Source organism: Oryzias latipes, chromosome 14, assembly GCF_053564925.1.
Source record: "Oryzias latipes strain Hd-rR chromosome 14, Olatipes_Hd-rR_3.1".
In the NCBI taxonomy this organism is placed as follows: domain Eukaryota; kingdom Metazoa; phylum Chordata; class Actinopteri; order Beloniformes; family Adrianichthyidae; genus Oryzias; species Oryzias latipes.
In genome coordinates this window covers 28,571,790-28,592,526 of record NC_136250.1, presented here as the reverse complement: position 1 = coordinate 28,592,526, position 20,737 = coordinate 28,571,790, and the positions used below count along the sequence as shown (strand labels likewise).

General features: G+C 39.5%; 2 protein-coding genes across 2 annotated transcripts in view; both read right to left on the bottom strand.

Moving 5' to 3' along the window:
• Positions 1–1,177: 1,177 nt before the first annotated feature.
• LOC101166490 (aquaporin-11) lies at positions 1,178–6,530 on the bottom strand. Its single transcript, XM_004076841.5, has 3 exons — positions 5,828–6,530; positions 2,689–2,805; positions 1,178–2,329 (listed from the first exon to the last, which is right to left on the bottom strand). Exons 1-3 carry the CDS (start codon positions 6,417–6,419, stop codon positions 2,223–2,225), a joined length of 816 nt encoding a protein of 271 aa, XP_004076889.1. The 5' UTR covers positions 6,420–6,530; the 3' UTR covers positions 1,178–2,222.
• Positions 6,531–12,766: 6,236 nt separating this feature from the next.
• The window catches only part of myo7ab (myosin VIIAb), a 55,768-nt gene continuing 47,797 nt past the window's right edge, over positions 12,767–20,737 (bottom strand). The window contains exons 48-49 of the mRNA XM_011483953.4: positions 19,154–19,273; positions 12,767–13,605 (exon numbers count right to left, since the gene is read on the bottom strand). Coding sequence (XP_011482255.1) covers positions 13,513–13,605; positions 19,154–19,273 — 213 coding nt within the window. The 3' untranslated portion in view covers positions 12,767–13,512. The remainder of the gene's footprint in view (positions 13,606–19,153; positions 19,274–20,737) is intronic.

The following is a 20,737-nucleotide window of genomic DNA, read 5'->3' as shown; positions in this document are numbered from 1 at the left end:
TGAAGATGCAGGTTTTTTTGTACGTTAGCACGAAAATTACAGCCGTGAAAAGCGCAATTACATTGCCTACAAAACTATGCAGCAAAACCATCTGAATGGTGTTTTACTTTTAAAATATGTGTTAAAAAACTGTGTCCTGTATGATGGCAAAAACGTTGTTGTTTATGGCATTTTTTGTGGTGACTTTTGATATCTTTGGCTTGCCATACCTAGGTTCTTGGGTTCCGGTCGTGGTTCTGGTCTGTCAGGGGTGGGGCTCCAGTCCTGGGTCTGTCACAAACTCTGACAGTATTTCTGAGTCTTGATGCTAGTCTACTGATGACACTTTGAGACAAGTTCACCTGCAACACCTGACTGTCTACTACCCACCTGAGGGCGCCAAGGCCAGGTGGAGCTGCTCGCCGGTTAACGGGCATCCTGTGTTTGTGGCTGTCTGAATGATGAACTTGGAATGACTCACTGGCAGAATCTGCTTTTTATACCCACAGAATGTTGAAACTGATGCCACGTCGAGACGGTTTTTCCTTTTGTCCCTAATAAGTCAGACACTCACAGAGACCTTTATGTGGAAAACACTAAATGAGGTACGTCTATCACCCCCTCCTCTACCGAAAACCTGTGAAGCGAAACAAAGACAACATTTCACTGTATCCCCACTTTGTGCAAGTCAGTTAGCATTAGTTATTTATTCAGTTTTATTGTCTTTTATCAGTTTCTGAAGAGAAACAAGTTCATGGATTGAGTCAACGTTTTTTACATAACTAATTATGTCAAGACATGAGAGTTTCACGCTCTGGGCCTCTCGGTTCATCCTGTGTGCCGCCGCTAACCTTTGCTGATGGGTTGAATGGGAGAACAGGTGAGCTTTAGCCTTTAAGCTGAATGACAGAATGTTGGAAAGGAGAGGAAATCAGGTTATATAACGAGTTTTTAGAAGTGGAGAGGATTAAACGCTTTTGTTTTTATTTTTGGAGAATCCAAATGAGGCTTTACTGGATATTTGGTTGAGTAAAAATGCTCATTTATTACCTAAAAATAGGACTTTCTCCTGTAAAGAAAATGGATAAATCTCTGAAAATTATGCCATTCAGTGTGCATTATAACAATAAAAAAAAGTAAATGTAAGTAAATGGAATGTAAGAATGTAAGAATGTAAGTAAATGGCAGCGAACATATGTCACTTGTAATGATTTATTTATTCGATTTTCTTTAAAACAGTATCACAACTTCATTTTAATTACAAAGTGCAAAAGTTTATGTACAGATTAAGCAGAAAAGGTAAAAAAATTAACCATTTTATATTAAAAATACAATCATTTCATCACTGAGGTGTTCCGTCTATTGATTTTATTGCTTAGTAGAGCGCCGTTTTCACAGAATACAGGAAAAAACAGAGAAATGTAGACAAAAAGTTTTGGTCATTTCAGTCAGACTCAGATATAATTAGATAAAAAAGGCAAAAACCCTTTAAAACTGCAATCACAGTCATCAAAAACTGTTTTTGATCATTTCTTAAGGATTTTGTGACATCACCCGTATTGAATCTAAAGTTTTACTGGTAAGTTACCTGGCTGCATGAGTGATGAACAGCACAGAAGAACAAGTTACTATAGTGTTACACTTTCATGTGAAATATATTTTGGTCAGTTTATGGTTACTTTCCTTTAGTAATATCAAAACTGAAGTTTTCTTCCTGTTTTGTGGGATTTAAACTTTTTTTTCCTGTAAAAAACGGAGCTGTAGCCTGAAATATTCACGAAATAGTTTAGATGGTGTTCAAGGTTTGTGTGAGATTAGCAGCTTCACAAATATCAGCTTCCATGACGGAATTCAAGTCAAAATGTTTCTATTTCTTATTTAAACTTGATAGTTACAGTTTTTCATGTTAATTGCATTTGCTACTTTCAAGAACAGAAAATAGACTTCATCCTCTAATTCGTGGATTTTTAATAAATGTAAAGAACATTTTATTATTAACTTAAGAGGAAATCCACACACCAGCCTTTCAAATTAAAAGAGCAGCTGTTTTGTTTTCATCCTAAAGTGGGATAAAGATTTTCTTTTTTATTGATAACTGTTTTTAACCAATAGGAGTCTTATGTGAGGCAGCAGGAAACCGCTCCTCCTGCAGCTTTGTTATACTTCTGCTGGACTAAAGAACAAATATTTGCTCAATGATTCTGTAATTGAAGGAAGGAAACGCCAAAGTGAAGATGCTGCTCTCACAGCCTCTTCTGCTTCTGGACCTCAGGTCTGTCAGGCTCAGCGGCGGTCCTTCCAGACAGGAAGGGGAGGATTTTCTCGAAGAGGAGGATGCAGCTCGCCATGCCTGTAGATGAGATTACAAACAGGAGCGAGCCTTTAAACCCGCCCAGCTCTAAAGCTGCTATACGCAAAGAAAACCTAAAGTTTCCTTCAGGTAAATAAAAAATGACGTCACCTGGAAAAGATTGTGGTTACAAAAGTACAAGCTTTTTCTTGTTTGAACTGTGTTCTTGCCCAAATATGTTCATATTCTAAAGTAAAGTTTATCTTTTAGAAAATCCTGCAGGCAACCTTATGTTTTCTTTAACAACCTGCATGTTTGTACTGGCAACATAAACCCTTCTCTACTGTTTGTGTGATAAACGTTAAACTACAACCGCTGAAGAACCTGAAACAAGGAGGGCTTGAAGCCCCGCCCCTCACCTAAAGCGGGTCCCAGCCAGTAGACGAAGCAGTACTCCAGGTAAGAGTGACCACCGCATGGGAACTGCACAGAGAAGGCCAGGACGGGGTTAAAAACCGCCCCGGAAAGGTTTCCAACTGCAAAAACAAAAGGGAGAGGGAGCCTGCAGTTATTTAAAGAGAGATCATTTTTTTTAAAAAGTCTTCTTTTAAGTTTCTTTTCTGGACCGTTGATCTAAAATATTCAGTTATAGTCTAATATTCCAAATCGTTTTTTTAAAAGCCAAAAAAAAGTTTAAAGAGGCTTCAGTTTCTCAGAATTATGCTTTTCTTTTGTCTTTTAATAAATTAGATTAAAATACTGCAAATAGTTTTACAGATTTCCTACATTTTATCATGAAGATTAAATAGAAAATAACGTCAAGTCATTTTTAAAGCATAAAATACAAAATTCTTGTTGAAAGAAATGTATTCCAACTGTAGAACACGGCAGAGGTGGCATCATGGTTTCCCTGTACTCCCTAAAGAGTCTGCAGGTTCTTAAAAAAAACAAACTAGTTTTAAGGTTGATCAATAAAATTAATATCCAATTAAAGCCGCGGGCGGCATTGTTCAGCCTGCAGGCTTAATGGCTGAGCAGCTCCTACACGCCACTCACTCCGCCCCCGCCACCCAAATTAGAGCTGCACGTAACACACAGACTTCTCAGAATAGTGGCATTTCTGTTGGTTTTATCTCCATAGCAACCATTTTATTTTGGGGTCACCTGGTGGTTACCAGCTGGTCTTTGTCATTTTTAATAGAATCGGCAAAAGTACATTTTTGGAATTTCTTGGCAACGCAGGTTTTTGATCACCACGCCCTCATTCTTAATATGTTCATATTGTACGTCATGCTGTTTTGTTTGGCTTCAGACAGAGATTCATGTTTTCAACTTTGACAATATTCCGGTAAAAGATGTGTGAGCGACAGGGACACGACACTTTAGCAAGCTAGCCACGCTAACAGCTCTCAAAAACTACAAACCTCCCCACAGTGAACCTTTCTTATAATGCTCAAGGTGTTTGGGGGCGATTGATCCAAATTCCTAAGTATTTGAATAAGTAGGCGGGTCCTATTTTTTTTATCATTCAAGATGGCGGCCTCTTCCCAAGGTCAACAAAACTTTGTGGTTGTAGACTTGACCTGGGGGGTATTCCAGAAAGCAGGTTATGCTAGCTCCCCCGATATGTTTGAGGCTAAGGAAGTTGATAACCTCAGCTTTTGGTTCCAGAAATGGAGGTATGTTTCAGGGTAGGTCAAGTTACCATGGCAACTCATGCTCTGAACATAACCTGGTCTGGAGCAGGTTTAGTTGAAGCTTAGTTTGTTTACAGAGAGGTGAAGCAGCATGGCGTGTCCATTTGAAGATGATTTAGTGGATGAAGAAGCTCAGATAATACTTTTTCCACCATGAGAGGGCGATAAGACCACATATGGATGTTGGAAAGATAAACTTTTTTACTTTGATCTAACTTAATTATTTGCTTCAGTTAAGATAAATCATTTTTTTTGTTAGGTCACCTTAAAAATAACACGTAGTTTTCAGACAATTATTTTCCTTTCGTTCAAATTAATTCAATTAAGTAGGTGTAACTTTGGTGCTGCCGTTAGATCGGCACCGCAAGGGATTCTGGGATATCATTCCCTTTGCCTGTCTGGACGGATTTGGGTTTAAGTGTGGGTTTTTTACAAAATGTGTTTAGTTGTATAGCTGTTTTACTGTGTTTCACCGTGTTTTGCCGAGCTATTTTGTCCTACTATGCTTACGTCTCTGCACCATGAGTGAGAGTAAGGGAGAGGATGATGAGTTTATATAGCACCACTACCACATAAATGTGTTATGACAGTGATGGAAAATTCTTTAATGAATTTTTGCACTCCGTGCATTTTTTTCCGTTCTTTTTATTGTTATAAAAATGAGCATATCTGCCGGCTCAAACTTAGACATATGAAAGTTCAAGAAATACAAGGAATTAAGATGGAAAAAAGATTAATGGAGTAATGTGACATTTAGTTAGATAAATACGTAAATTTGAGTTGTATAAACAATTATTGAGTTTGAATTAATTTAACTAAATTATTTAAATTATTTTTCAGCCATGTTACTTTTTTGATGGACTTGTAATTTTTTTCCGCCGTCATTAAAATCTCAGTATCACGAGCCAGTTTAGCTCGTGCTGGTTTACGGCGCCTTCCGTCCGTGAAACCCGGGTTCGAATCCGGGCTCCTCCCTGTTCCCTTCTCTACCTCTAGCCCGGTTTGAGAAGGTTGCGTCAGGAAGGGCATCCGGCGTAAAACATTGCCAAATTTACCATGCGACTCGTTTGCTGTGGCGACCCCTGATGGGAGAAGCCGAAAGTGGAAGAAGATTAAAATCTCAGTATCTCACTTAAGTACAGCGCTTTCTTTTTTTTTCACCTCGCGTTTCCATGGTGACTCCAGAGATCGGCGATCTATTGAGAATGTCTTTATGTACCGTGCGTTAACCCACGGTTACCAAGTCGAGCGTAATTACGCCAACTCATATCCGGTCTTTTGGAACCGACATACCCAGAGTTAGCAAGTTCAGGCAGATTTCAGCCAGAGTTCGGGCTTAAAGTCAGGCTAGTTTAAACATGCTTCCTGGAATACCCCCCTGGTGGCAGGTTTGTGAAATTTTGTGAAGATCGCACAAACAAACAAACGCTTTTCCCATATTGTGCAAAAAGAAAAAAAAATCAACAAATTTCTATTGCCAAAAAATGGCCGCTAAACCGTTGTTCCAGTGGCCATCCCATAATAATTTCAAAAGTTGCTTTGGAAGGCTCCTACACATGTTTTTGGTTGTGTTAGAGGATTTATAACATTTATTTCGAGCCCCATAGGAGGTTTTGGCGTCCATTCACACTTTTTTTAATGGTTTCTCCCGCCGTGACGTCATCATTTTTAAGGGGGGAGCGGTCGTTCTGACTGTAGGCTAACTAAAGTAACCTCATTAGTAATGGACTCTATTCAAAACAACAAACCTATTTAAGCATGAGCCATTAAAACAACCACTTATTTGATATATTCTTTGAATTTGACTTTAAAAAGTATAAATACTATTTTGTATAGTACTTCTTTGGCCGCTTCAGCGCACCTGCGTAAACGGCCACCGTCACCACACCGGCGATCACGTGCACTCTGAGCTTCTCGTCCACTTTGTGCGCGTGCATGACCGCCGCCTGGAAGGCAAAGGCGCAGGCCAGCTCCGCGCCCGCCGCCTCCAGCACAGTCCCGCCGAGCGGGTCGAAGCACCTGAAGCCGAACTTCTGGTGCCGGGTGTGGCTGTCGGACAGACCCAGCGACCACACGGACCGGGCGAAGAACCGCGCGGCTAACGCGGCTCCGAACTGGCACGCGACGACCCGCGCAGCAACTTTGACGCTGGAAGTGCCGCGACAAAGTTTCTCCAGCGCCGCTGCGGGGTTACACGTCGCTTCCCGGAACGTCATCACGTGGACAACCGTCATCATGTAGGTGAGGGTCAAACCCAGCACCGGTTCCTGCTGCGCCACCTCCCCCAGCAGCTTGAGTTCGTGGGTGCAGCAGCAGAGCTGGAAGGTGGACACCGCCTCCAGCAGGTAAATCCAGCCAGCCCCCGTGAGGACACGCGCCCCCACGCGCCGGAGCGTCTCACAGAGGAGGACCGCAGCGCACAGCACCGCCACAGAGGCCCACGCGTCCGTCATGACTGCAGACGGTCCCCCGAGATGTGGGAATGTGTCAAAGTCCAGCAGGTTGTCCGCGCGCCGCCTCTTCAAAGCGAAGCTGCCAAGAGACGTGGAAGTTCAATCCTTCAAAATAAAAGACGTTGTTCCTGTCAAGGTAAAAGATACGACGGAGTTTTAGCCCCCCCCCCCCCCCCCCCCAAAAAAAAGTTGCAGTAGTCCAGTGCAGCAGCCAGTGAACGCTGCGCAGCAGCAGAGCAGACCGACTTAACTCAATGGAACAGGTGAGCTGAATGTTTATTGATAAAGTTCCAAATGTTTGGAAGCTCATTTGTTTGATTTGATAAGTTCTTGAATATATGGATAGAATTTTGACAACACTATAGTTTACTGATAATGTTTATTTTAAAAAAATCACAGTGAAACATTCCGTTTTTGTTGAATAAAAAGTACTAGATATTCAAAACTTGTTTTCCTTAACTCAACAAAATGCTATGAAAATAAAAAGCATATTTACACGTATTTATTCAAATCTTAAATAAATCGGACCCCCAACTTCTGATCTGTAATTAACTTGTTGTTATGCCCCCTTCTGACTCTACGGGTACCTAGGGGGGCATAACATAAAGTTATGTTTTGGCTACCAATTTTATTCATTCATTCATTCATTCATTCATTCATTCATTCATTCATTCATTCATCTTCTTAACCGTTTATTCCCTTTCGGGGTCACGGGGTTGCCGGAGCCTATCCCGGCCACTTGGGCGAAGGGAAGGGACTTACCTGTACAAAGGAAAAGAGAGAAAACAAAGACAAACACTAACCTCACTGAACTAACAAAAACAGAAAAAATGTTCTAAATAAAATGGCAGTTCACCCCTACAGCTTCCCTTAACATAACTACAAACCAAAAGACTAAACAGAGTGGGCACAAAACCACAAAAAACTACAAAATACCAAAACACAACACTAAAGTGCAACACACAACAAAACAGGTGGAGAATAAAACAAAATGGAGAAGTGGGCCAAGCATCAATGGAGACTGGTTGCAGCCAAACTCCCTTCTCATGGTCTGGAGGTCCATGTGGTGCTTTTACCCCCTATGCTATTCTATGACCCCCCCCCCCCTTGCATTGACGTGTTCTCCCTACCATGACAAAGGTGGATAAAGGTGGAAAGATTTCATGTAATCCATGGACACCAGTGAAGATCACAAATCATTGAAGAAAAAAGGTTCAGAGCACTGTCTAGTGGGGGGGTTGGCAACCCGTGGCTCAGGAGCCGCATGCGGCTCTTTAGCGCTGTCCTAGTGGCTCCTTGGAGCATTTTCAAAAATGTTTGAAAATGTAAAAAGATGGGGGAGAGAAATATATATTTTGTTTTAATGTGGTTTCTGCAGGAGGAACAACAAGACAAACATTCTTAACGTTTTCCAATACTGTAAGAATGTGTAGAATAAATATTGTAACGCCCAGCAGGAACGTCACTTGTAGCGGGAAATACGGGAGCCAAGCTGTCAAAAAGTTGAGCTGTCAATCAACTGGCTACGCTGGAGGTTTGTCCGTGTCCCAAACACCGCACGACTCCGAACAGTCTGAGAGTAGGAGGCAGAAAGAGAAGCTGAAAGCGCAGTCTCCTTTCCAGCATTTAAAGCCCATTATTATTTTGAACACACACCACATTGAACATTGCACAGGCGTCATCAACCTCTCCCCCTCCCACACATCGGCAGGTGGCTGATGGAAATCGATGAAGTTGAAAGCAAATATTCTGATCTCCTGCTACACAACACAGTCCGATGGCTGTCCAGGGGTGAAGTTTTGTGTCGCTTTGTCGTCTGTTTAGAACACGTGAAAATATTCCTGAAAAGCATAAACCTTAACTACCCGCAACTGGAAGATGCTGGAAAAGCTGCACGTTTCGGTGGATATGACTGACAGGCCACCTAAACGAGCTGAATGAAAGTCTCCAGTGGCGGGAAAACTCTGCGCCGCAAATGCTTGAATCTGTTCTGTCATTCAAGCTGACCGTCATGGGGCACGCACGTTCCATTTTATTGTTTTTTGTTCGAATCCTCAAAATAAAAATGACATCAAAAATCGGATTTCTGTATTACATTTCTTTAATTTTATCAAAGCAATGAAACATAATTCATTGATATTATAATGAAGTTAAACTTGCACAACAGAGCAGTCACGTGATGCGTCGTTCTCCACAGAATGCAATACATTTAATCGTTAATAATGCTCATTATGTATTTGTAGCCAACTTAGTCATTTTGACAGTAGGCTAATATAGCTAATATAGATACATATTGCATGTGTTGCCTTCATTATAAGGCTTAAATAGGGGTTTTAATATTTTGCGGCTCCAGACATATTTGTTTTTTGTTTTTTTCGTCCAATTAGGCTCTTTCAACATTTTGGGTTGCCGACCCCTGGTCTAGTGGGTCTAGATGACCCAACTTCCAATGTTAAAGTGCCTAGGATAGCACAAGGGTTAAAAAAGGCTGCCTCCATCAGGTTGGGTCCATTGGGAGGACACACCCTTTCCAGCACATCTGAAAATAATCAGACATAGACATACAAACACAAAGATCCAAATAAAAACACAGAAGTCCCACTCTGATACAAATCAAACACAGAAAGAAAATACCACAAACGCTTGTAATCTTATTTTGAGTCAATTTTTAGGTAATAAACCTTCATCTCCACATAGTTTTTTTAAATAAACATGTATTTAAAGTTTAAACTAACAAATTTAAAGTTATTGAAAAGTCTTTTAGAATGAGTGTAAAAATGCCTTTAAAACTGTTTGTCTTTAAACCTCACAAAGGGACATTTTTGATCATTTTTTTGTTTACTTTTTTTTATATTCCTATGACTGAGCAGAAACAGTGGGAGATTTTATTTACAGTCTATTTTTTGGTTCATATCTATATTAAAAACATTTAATCATGACTCAAAAAAGTGGAGTTGAGTGGAGTGGAGTGGTGCTGTGGATCTTTTATTTTGAAGGTTTGAAGGAGCACTGTGGGAGCTCACAGGGAGGGACTTAGGGAGGCTCCTTTAGGGAAGGGAAATTCCTGCAGTTGAACTAATTTTAGAAAACTGGAGGAACAGTGATGTAGAATTTAAGCATAACAACAATAGACATTTTAATAATAAAAAGTTAGCATTTTTTGCATGCAACTATAAGGAATCTTCCAGATGCATCAATATTAAATCTTACAATATGAAATAGTTTTTATGCATAGTTTGAAACACAAACATTAAAGTTTCTTTTTGTGTGTGTGCCTCTGTTATACACAGAACAAACTGAGTTTTGTGTTTTAATCTTGGTCATAGAGTTATCTGAACACATTAGGGATCCAAGCAAACCTCTCCGGATGCATTTTTGTGTCGTCATGGCAACCCGCAGCAGAGACATCTGGCAGGACCTGCAAACGGTTTCCATTTTTCCTTTCAAAATTGAGTCATTGAGATTCTAACCCTACCCTAATCTCTAAACACGGAGGCCGGCGCCTGGTTCCTGTCGGTAAGTTTCTGGTTTTTGTCGGTCTGATCTGAGGACAGTGATAAAAGCCAGAAGGTGGGAGCGCGTCAAAAGTCTCCTGTGAGCTTCGCCGTGTAGAGGCGGTCCGGTTTTGAGCGCCTCGTCACAGCAGAGCGTCCGTCCCTTCGCATCAGCGAGCACATCGATCCGTTAAGCCACCGCTCTAAACCTCCATCGATCTTTGACCTCCATCGCCCGCCCAGAGGTCACGGGCACAGAGACGGCTGGACGTCACCCACAGCCGGGTGTCCATCCTCTCCTCTCAGGAGAGGCAGAGCCGCAGTTTCCATTAGACATTTACACAGAAATGTCCCCATGAAGACACGACCATGAAGACCGCGCACAATCAGCAGGTTTTTGTGACTGCAGACTGGAGGAACAGCGTTTGTGTTCAGCCTTTATTGTGAAAGGGCAGCTGGTAAAGTTTCCTGTTTTCACGTGCTTTGGCGGCCTCTAGTCGAGAAAGCGGATTCAGATCTGCATCAGACGGCGAGCAGTCGGCTCCCCCTAGAGGAGTTTAAGCAGAACTACATCATTCAGATTAACCTGGATTACGCTTCATGTCTGCTGATCTTTATGAGCAGTAGCTGCTTATTAAATTCTAACAACACATTAAATGTAAAATAAAAATAGTACAGAATGCTATTTGTATGTTTTTATGTTTAACCAGCCAACTAAATGAAGTCAATTCAGCAACTATTTTTCTGCGATACGGATGCCGCCATGTTGGAGCCAGACGTAGCCAATAAGCAGTGAGTCGGTCTGAGTTTCTATAGCAACCACTCTCGTCAATCATGAGTGAGCTTGTTGTGAGTCCACACCCCTATCGCTTAACCCTTGTGCTATCTTAGATGACCCCACCCTTCCATTGACGTGTTCTCCCTACCATGACAAAGGTGGATAAAGGTGGAAAGATTTCATATAATCCATGGACACCAGTGAAGATCACAAATCATTGAAGAAAAAAGGTTTAGCACACTGTCTAGTGCAGGGGTCGGCAACCCATGGCTCCGGAGCCACATGTGGCTCTTTCATCCTTCTGTTGTGGCTCCCTGTGACTTTGGAAAATAATGAGTATTTTATAATAATTAAATTTTATTTTAGTTTGTTCATTTTTCATGGCATTTCAAAGGCGCTGCTGGCTCCGCACGAAGCGAGTGCCACGTAAAAAACAGCTTCCTTGACGAGCTCGTATTTATCGGGCGAGAACTGCAGAGCTGATAGCAGGGACAGGCACGCGGGGCGGCTTCAACAAACACTCCGATCTTCTGCCGGGAACTTGATGTGCTGCGGGGCAGAGAGCAACTCGCTGATGACAGAGAGTTTGGGCCAGTGTTGCCAGATGGAGTCACAGTTTTCCAGCCCAAAAGTCATCTGAAATCCGCCAGACCCCAGCCAAAAACCGCCCAACACAACTTTTGTTGTTTTTTTTAGTACTGGACTGATTTAGCAAAATAAAAGATTTTTCTAAATAAAAGATAGTTCAGACTAATAATAAAATGTGTACAATATTGAATATTTCTTCAGCAGGCCGCCTTCTTCCATTCATTTGCTTAACCCGCTCTATCCCCGCTATAACCTGCGTCCGGCTCTTTCATCCTTGTGCGGCGCTGGAGCGCCCCGACTATCGTGTCATCCTGCTATGACTGTATTTTGTGCTCTCTGTGTAGAACACACTGAGGAGCGCGGGGGAAACGAATCTCAGCTACAGAGGATGTGAACAGGTGAACAGGTAGAGAGGAAAAGCAGGTAAAGAGGCGGAGGAGGGGCTTTGGCTTCAAACTCTGTCAGAGAGATGCAAACACGGGCGTCAGATTGAGACGCAGCTTTCCCTGCGGGAGTTGAAGCAGAGACTTTCCCTGGGATGATCTTATGAACTCAAACATGGAAACATGATTACCAAGTAGAACTCTTCAAAATAATAATCCTGATCTCTCCACATTCTCAGTGTCTACCATGCATTGACAAACAAATCGCTCCATGCAGCCATCAGACCAGAACCAGTAGCTCCTCCCACACGCGGCCGCAGTATCATCCTTTAAAGAACATAATGTGCATTTGCAGCGACGTATGCTTCAGACGATGTACGATTGGCCAATCTCCATGTCAATCAAGTCCCGTACTTCTCAGTGAGGATTTTGATTGGCTGGTGGATTTTAAAGAAGTACATTTTTTTTTTAATCTTTTCTGGCCAGCGATCTACACTCATGTCATTGAAGATCGACCGGTAGATCGCGATCGACGTAATGAGCACCTTTGAATAATATATACATGCATAATATATATACAGTAATGATGTCAAAACGGGTTGTGGCTCCGGGTGCTTTCTTTTCATTAGGGGCGGTTCCAAATGGCTCTTTGAGTAAAAAAAGGTTGCCGACCCCTGGTCTAGTGGGTCTAGATGACCCAACTCCAAATGGTAAAGTGCCTAGGATAGCACAAGGGTGGACCCACTAGACAGAGCTCTGAACCTTTTTTCTTCAATGATTTGTGATCTTCACTGGTGTCCATGGATTACATGAAATCCTCTCCACCTTTATCCACCTTTGTCATGGTAGGGAGAACACGTCAATGTAAGGGGGGGGGTCAAGGGTTTATCTGTTAGGGATTTCATAAATATCACGTTTACTACACAATTTTAAACTTCAGTCTAAACAGTTTGCAGAAAACAAAAATGCCAGTTTTGTTGTTGCTGCTAAAAAAAAAAACGGACCCATTTTTTTACAACAATGTAAATATTCCTTCAGATGATTTGGTGTTCTGTGCAAAATTTTATGTAACCCAATAAAAATAATAAAAAAGAAATTTGCATGTATAGTTATTGCACCTCTACAATGTTCCATTTTATTTGTAAAGTTACAAGAAAATGAAATGCAGTTCACATAGACTAACCCTGGTTCAGTTATGTGATATAGGAAATAGTTTTTATTGTTTTTGTTCCAAACGAGAAAAATGAAAAAAATTAGATTCCAGCCTCCTATTCCCGGTTGCCATAGAAACGACCTTAAATTTGCTGAACTACTCCAACCAGAATACTTTTGTACCAAAAAACAATATTTGCTTCCATAGTGATTATCCGTTTATTTTGTGAAATTGTTTTTCCTTCATAAAATGTAATTTATTTGCTGGAAAAGTGGTCCCGTCAAAATAAGACACTTTTTTTTTCTTAAATAAAACAGACCTGAACATTTTAATAATTAAAACAAAGACATATCATTAGAGACAGATGCTGCACACCAACAAATGTAGTAATTTTCTGTAAATCTGAATTACCATTAGATAAAAGCTTTTATTTTGAAAAGAGCCTGTCAGACAGAGCGATTTAATCCTGCAGCACAACTATGTAAAAGAAGGGAAAAGATCCTGAAGACAAACATCCTATTGAACAGATGTTCCCAGAAACTGAAACAAACTCGGTTTTATTATTGTGAGCGGATTGAAACTGAGGCTCCTCCTACAGGGAGGATGGGCGGAGTTCACAGGAAGTCCAGGTAAAGGCAGAAGGTGAGTTTTTAAGACGGGGCGAGACTCCACTGGCGGGGAGGGTGGAGCTGTGCGCTCACTTGCTGCTGCCGCGCGATGCTCTCTGTTTGGTCATGGTGGTCAGCATCTGGCTGATGTAGGAGGTCAGGAGGTCGTCCATCTTGTAACCCTGGAGGAGGAGGAAACGTTCAGAACTTTGCTTTTCTGTTTGGCTTCTTTCAGACAAATGAAGCAAAAACTTTCTACATTTATGTAAGAAGTGAAAATCCCTTTTTTTGTTTTTGTTTTACATTGTTAAATTCGTGAACGCAGAATTAATGCAGATGCTGTATGAGGATGTCATTTTTGTAAATAATTCCATTGAAATATGGTTGAGTAGCAATGTTTGCTCAAATTTTATACAGTATTAGTGTCCTTGATCACTGTCCATGTGTTTTAAGGCATTTTTTAAAAATCTTTATAACTAATAATGTGAAAGTCTTGCCCTCACTTCCCTCTCAATACGGGGGCAGAGATGTTTATTTGGATCAGCTGAAGCTTTATTAGTGATGTTTAGCAAGATTGTTTTCAGCTTTTGACTCTATAAGCTGATCTGGAGTCAGTGCCATCAAAATCATACAATGATTTTACGCTACGGTCACAAACACAACTGCTGCAGCGCGATGGGGCGGCATCGCAGAATCCGCCGCCGCGGATTTGGAAACTGTTGGCGTGGTCATGAACGTAGATAGAGGCTCAAATTTTGAGCACACATTATAATGTAGTCAATTTTTTTTTTTTTTTTAAACTTTGTTTTTATTGAACGTTTTCAGTTGACAGCATTTACATACACGGGTCAGCAACCACAACAAACAACAGAACAGGCACAACAAACTGCAATTGGGCTGTTTTTCTTATTGTTATTACATTTTTTTTTTTTTTTACTTACATGAAATCCTCTGAACTTTTTATTGGTTTTCCATATAGTTGTACCATTTTTGCCATTTTTTTTTGAAAATGTCTAACTTTAATTTGAGTAGAAATGTCAATTTTTCCACTGAGTAAATGGTCCATATGATCTTCAACCAGTCATCTTTTCCAGGGGGCTCCACTTTGTGCCATTTTTTTGTTATCGTTTTTCTTGCTTGCCAAGAGTAATATCCTTACTAGGTAAACATCTTCATTCAGTACAGAGTCTTCAATATTACCCAGATACAGAGTTGTAAACTCGTTTGGCAGGTGATATCCAATAACATTTTTTATGACAGTTGTTACATCATTCCAAAAAGATAGTAGTTTAGGACATGACCAGAAAATATGAGTATGATTCCCATCTTGACTCCCACATTGTCTCCAGCAAGCCTGTAGATTTTTTAGTTGTCTACTTTTGATTTGGGGCGTTATAAAATACCGTGTGAGATTCTTCCATGCAAATTCCTTCCATATTTGAGAGCTGGTAGAAGAGCACTGTGTGAGACACATTTTAAACATCTGTCTTCTTCTGTAATCTTTTGATTAAGCTCAGATTCCCATTTACTTTTAATGTAAAATTATGAACTTTTCCTGTTTTCAATAAAAGAGCGGTAAAAAGATGAAATAACCCTTGTTTTACTGTTTTTATAAGCGTCTAATATTACTTTAGTTATACTGAATCTTTTTTTAGGTTCTAGGTTAGGTTTAATTTCCCTTGTATAAAAGTCCTGAATTTGTAGATATCTAAACAAATCTTGATTTCCCAATCCAAATTTATTTTTTAATTCCCTAAAGCTAAGTAGATTTCCGTCTTTTGTAATAGAGTACCATGCAGTTATGCCATTGTCTATCCAGTGTCTAAATGTTGAATCATATCGGTTTGGTTGAAATTTTGGATCATAAGCAATCCAACTGAGTATTTTTATTTCCTTTTGCAGTTTGTATTCTTTAACAACTTTTTCCCATAGTTTTATTGTAAAGGATGTAATTAAGTCAACATTACTTTGGTTATAGTCAGTCTGTTTAACGTCACCTAAAATTGTTTGTATTGGTATGTTTAAGCTTTTAATCTCTATTTCTTTCCACCTTGCTTCATATTCTGGTACACACCAACAGACTAATGGTCTCAGCTGTGCTGCATAAAAATATTCTTTGAGATTTGGTAATGCCAACCCCCCTCTGTCTTTTGATAACTGAAGGGTGGAAAACCTTATCCTAGGCTTTTTTCCATTCCAAATGAATCTAGATATATTTTTATTCCATAAATTAAACTTATGCTGTGGTATTCTTACTGGTAAAGCCTGGAATAGGTAGAGAAATCGTGGGGTGATATTCGTTTTAATTATTTTTACTCTAGAGCTGAGATCTAAGGGGTAAGTAGTCCATTTTTGCAGATCTTTTTGCATGTTTTGTTCAATCGGATCAAAATTTGTTTCATATAGTTTGTCAATCTCTTTAGTAATAATGACACCCAGATATTTTATTGTCTTACTTTCCCATTTCAAATTGTAACTTTCTTTAATCTGTTTAGATGCGGAATAGTTTAGTGTAAGAATTTGGGTTTTATCTATATTAATTTTATATCCGGAATAGTGACCAAATACTTTCAAAGATTCCATCAGTATAGGAAGCTCGTTGTCTGGGTTCTTGAGAAAAATTATTATGTCATCTGCAAAAAGGCCAATTATGTGCTTTGTGTTACTTATCTCTATTCCTTCTAGGGCATCGTGTTGTCGCAGAGCTTGAGCTAATGGTTCGATGTATACAGTGATCCCTCGCTATAACGCGGTTTATTTTTCACGGTTTTGCTACTTCACGGATTTGCATCGTGTATTCTGTTCTGCATTCTGATTGGCTAAAAAGTCACTCCGCTTCTTCTCTACCTGTGCGTCAATGATGTTGCAGTTTAATATGTGCACGTACGTAAAACAGCTTGTCAAATTTACATTACGTACGTGCAAATTCTCTTGATGGTGGCATGTTAGTGTATAAGGATCTTTTTGCAAAGAAGAAATAAGAGCGACAACAACTGTCTATCACTGTGTTCTTCTCCCGGACAAACACAGCTGCAGCGCGGGCTTCAAAAAAAGAAAACACTGCAGTGCAGAGTCAGGATGCAGCGGCTCAGTCTAAAGAGTAGTGAAATACACCTGAATCACTATTTGTCCCACTGTACTTTGTATTTTTTTCATATTATCATTTGAAATTATCATTTTAAATTCTCTCCCGTTTAATCCAATTACTCGGGTCGCGGTGGGAGGGGCTAATCTCCGCGATTTGAAGCCTTCTGTTCACATCGATGATTAAAATTATTATTTGACAGTACAGAAGTTATTTGTTGAAAAAAATGTTTCTAAAGTATGCTTGAGCCTGTAAAATGGTTTGTTCTTTCTTTTCAATGTATAATAGAGTATTTAATTAGATAATTATTGTAAAAAAATAAAGGTTTCTACTTCACGGATTTTGTCTATCACGGGTTCTTTTTGGAACGTAACCCCCGCGAAAAACAAGGGTTTACTGTAATGCAAAGAGAGTTGGGCTTAAACAACAGCCTTGTCTTGAGCCCCTTTCTAATTTAATTCTATTTTACAGATTTCCATTTACTTTTATTCTTGCTGTTGGGGCTTGGTATAATGCTTTAATAATTTTAATAGAATTCTCCTCAAATCCAAATTTTTAGTATAAAAATTCCCAGCTAACACTGTCAAAGGCCTTTTCTGCATCTAGGCTAATAAGTGCAGATTTAATTCCCTTCGTTTGTACATGGTTAATGATATGTAGACTTTTCCTAATATTGTCTTGTGTCTGGCGTCCTTTAATGAAACCTGTCTGGTCTTCATCTATTAGATCAGATACAAAAAGTTCAAATCTTTTGCATAATATTGATGTATATATTTTAAAGTCTATATTCAAAACAGACATTGGTCTGAAGTTTTGGCATAGTTTTGAATCCTTCCCACTGCTTCCTGCCATGAAGGGGGGATAGTTCCTTCCTTTAAAGTCCAATTAAGACATCTGAGTAGTAAAGGTGACAGGTCACTTTCAAACAGTTTATATATTTCAGAAGGGAACCCATCACTACCGGGTGCCTTGCAGGTCTTTAATTTTCCAATAGCTAATCTAATTTCTTCTGCCCTAATTTCTGATTGTAATACTTTGTTTTGCATTTCTCCTATTGATGGTAAATCCAATGAGTTAAGAAAGCTGGTTACATCGTCTGCACTTGCTAGTGGGGGTTTTGAATATAAATCTTTGTAGAAATTCTGAAAAATTTCTAGTATTTCCTCTGGATCATTTGTTAATTTGTCTGTTTCGGGTTTTTTGATACTAGTTACTGTATTATTAGATTGTTGTTTTCTTAATCGTCTTGCTAACAATTTGTTTGACTTTGGGCCAGAATCATGGTACATTTGTCTAACAAACCTTGTTTTCTTTTCAATTTCTTGACTTAAAATGTCATTTAATTCTGTCCTTAGTGTTTTAATTTGTTGCAGGATGGTTTGAGATTGACTTTGCTTGTGTTGTTTTTCTAAGTTGTTTAAAATTGCCACTTTCTGGTTGTATTTATCCTTTTTTTCTTTATTTTGTGCCGATGTAATGGCAATTAAATTTCCTCTCAAGACTGCTTTTAACGTATCCCACAGAATATTGGGGTTTACCTCACCATTGTCATTTTCTTCAATGAATCTTTTAATTGTGTTTTTTATTTGTTACTTCACAGTTTCCTTATTTAAAAGTCCTATGTTTAATCTCCACAAAGTATTTATCTTTTTCCTGTCTATATTAATTGTTAAAAAGACCGGGCTATGGTCAGAGACATTCCTTGTACCAATTTCGCAAGCTTTCACTCGATATTTATCCCATGTGTTCATTAAAAAATAGTCAATTTTAGAATAAACCGAGTGTGACCCGGAATAGTATGTATAGTCTTTTTCTAATGGATGTATTTCTCTCCAGACATCAATAACTCCCATTTCCTCTAGGGTTGTGTTGATAAATCCTGCCAAAGGTTTATGCTGGTTCCGAACACTTGTAGTGTCTAGGCTCTTCAGAGTTACATTTAAGTCTCCCCCACATATCAATATGCCTTCTGCCTCATGTGCAATTACGTCAAATAAAGATTTGTAAAATGTTTTTTTACTTCCAGGGGGGGCATATATGTTTATCATTGTGATTAGTTCGTTTTGCAATTTTCCTTTAACCATTACGTATCTTCCACCTTTGTCTTTTATCTCTTTACTACATTCAAATTGTATGGAGTTCGTTATAAGAATAGCGACTCCTCTTTGCTTGTTTGATTCATTGGAGCTACCGAATAAGCTTTTAGACGGTTTAGAATCAGACACGTAGATTCTAGTTTGGTAGAAAATGATTCAATTTTAATCATAAAAGCATCAAAACATGTGTTTTATTATTGGATGTTAGACTCTTTGACGGATGTAATTTTATTATTATTTTTTTGGGTGAATCTGTTTTTCTGTTTATGTCTGAACATAAACCAATTTAATAAAAAACAGATTATTAGATATTAATGTAAACATCATGTTAGAGAATCGCCTCTAATTTATGCGGTTCTATACTGACGCAAACAAAAATGCTTTTCAAATTAAAAGTTTATTATTATATATGATTATTATTTATTTTCCTTTGTATTTTAAAATCAGATCTTGAAAATGTAGAATTGGGACCCCCCACACCTCAGACGTTCCATTTTTTGAGACCCAAATGTTATTTTCCTCCGTGTTTTTGTTGCTCCCATCACTCACCAGGGACGTCTCGCACAGCAGCTTGCTGCCCCGGACCAGGTTTCCGATGGTGATGTGGAAGTACGTGTTCCCGCTGCTCCAGTTGGAGATCTTGGTGAAGGGGTGGGTGATGAGGATCTCCTGCGGAAGGTCAGGAGAGACGCAATCAGCTGGGAATCCCTGTAGGAATCCAGGACTGCGGCTGGAAGTTAACGTTTTTTTAAATAACAAAATGACTTTCTAGTCTAAAATTCCAGTTTAAGAATACCCTAATTTTGCAGTGCACAATGTTTACTTTCTAATTCGGACAGTTGCAGGTCACTTGGATTTTGTGTTGGTTGATTGAAACCTTTGAACTTGTCTAAGCCATCAGTCAAACTGAGTATCTGGGCTGTTGAAGCCTGAAGGTCCTCAGATGTTCCCGTCTTTATGGGATGTTGGGTTGGACTCCTTCAAAGCTTTTTTTTTCTTTTACTTTACAAAAAAGTTTTGATGTCCAGATAATAATTTGAAAGTTTGCAAAATCCAAACGCTTTCAGAATAAAAATATGGAGCCTGTTGCTATAACGACCGCCGGTGAGGGGCGGAGTCAGTATCACAAACATCTAGAGCAGGGGTCCTTCAATCCCTGGGTTGCAGCCCGGTGTGGGTACCGGATCGACTCGGGCTGCCGGATGTTCTCGGGGTCCTTCGAAGTCACCCTACGGTAACACCAGTTGGACAAACTACTTAGCGAGCGATTTTACGTTTAGCGATTTTACTACTTAGCGACGTCGTCATTTCATAAAGAGCTCTGTTTTTACTTTCACTCACTTCATTAAATGAAAAGAATGGCTTGAAATTGCTTAGTTTTGTTCAGAAATACAAACTTCACGAGTACCCCTAACCACTATTAGACTATATTCTATGTTCTTTTATTTTATTTTACTTATTTGCTTTTATTTATGTGTGTCTTATGTTTATCTTTTTGTTTTTATTTCCTTTATTCTTTATTTTCTATGTTAATATGTTTTGTTTGGCATTGTTGATTGAACTTCGAGGTAATGTTGATTACATGGTTATTGTTCGTATTTAATGTATGTTACCTCAATTGTCAATAAAGTTTAAAAAAGAAACTTTGCGACGTTAACTCATTGGTCATGGCAACTTACAGCCAATCAAATAGTGTGTGGTCGAAGGACCCCGAAGGACCCTGAGAACATCCGGCAGCCCGAGTCGATCCGGTACCCACACCGGCACCGGTCTGTGGGACGGTTAGGGAAAATAAAAACACAACCCACATTTTCTTTCTTTATAATCTGATTTGAAAGGAGTTTTATTCTGAAAAAATACTGGATTCTTTCCATCACATTTGACTCCTTCTTGGCACAAGTCGCTCAGTCACGCGTCAAAAATCCATCCGCTGCTTTCTTACTTAAAGCGGTTGTGCCGGCTGCAAAACTGCAACCCCCAAGCTGGCAAAGTTAACGAAAACAAACATATTTGGAAAGTTTCTTTTGACAGAAAACATCCAGAGAGAAAACAGAGGAAGAGCCTTTGACTTCAAAATAAAAGAAAGCTGCATTTAACGGACAAAAAACCAGGAGTTTTTAACTCCAAGCATGG

What these genes read in the sequence shown, in the direction of transcription:
- LOC101166490 (XM_004076841.5), bottom strand. Translation starts at nt 6,419, where the DNA reads ATGACGGACGCGTGGGCCTCTGTGGCGGTGCTGTGCGCTGCGGTCCTC. An exon ending in GACGGTGGCCGTTTACGCAG is followed by an intron (nt 2,806 to 5,827) that starts GTGCGCTGAAGC and finishes TTGTTTTTGCAG; the next exon opens with TTGGAAACCTTTCCGGGGCG. An exon ending in CTGGCTGGGACCCGCTTTAG is followed by an intron (nt 2,330 to 2,688) that starts GTGAGGGGCGGG and finishes TCTCATCTACAG; the next exon opens with GCATGGCGAGCTGCATCCTC.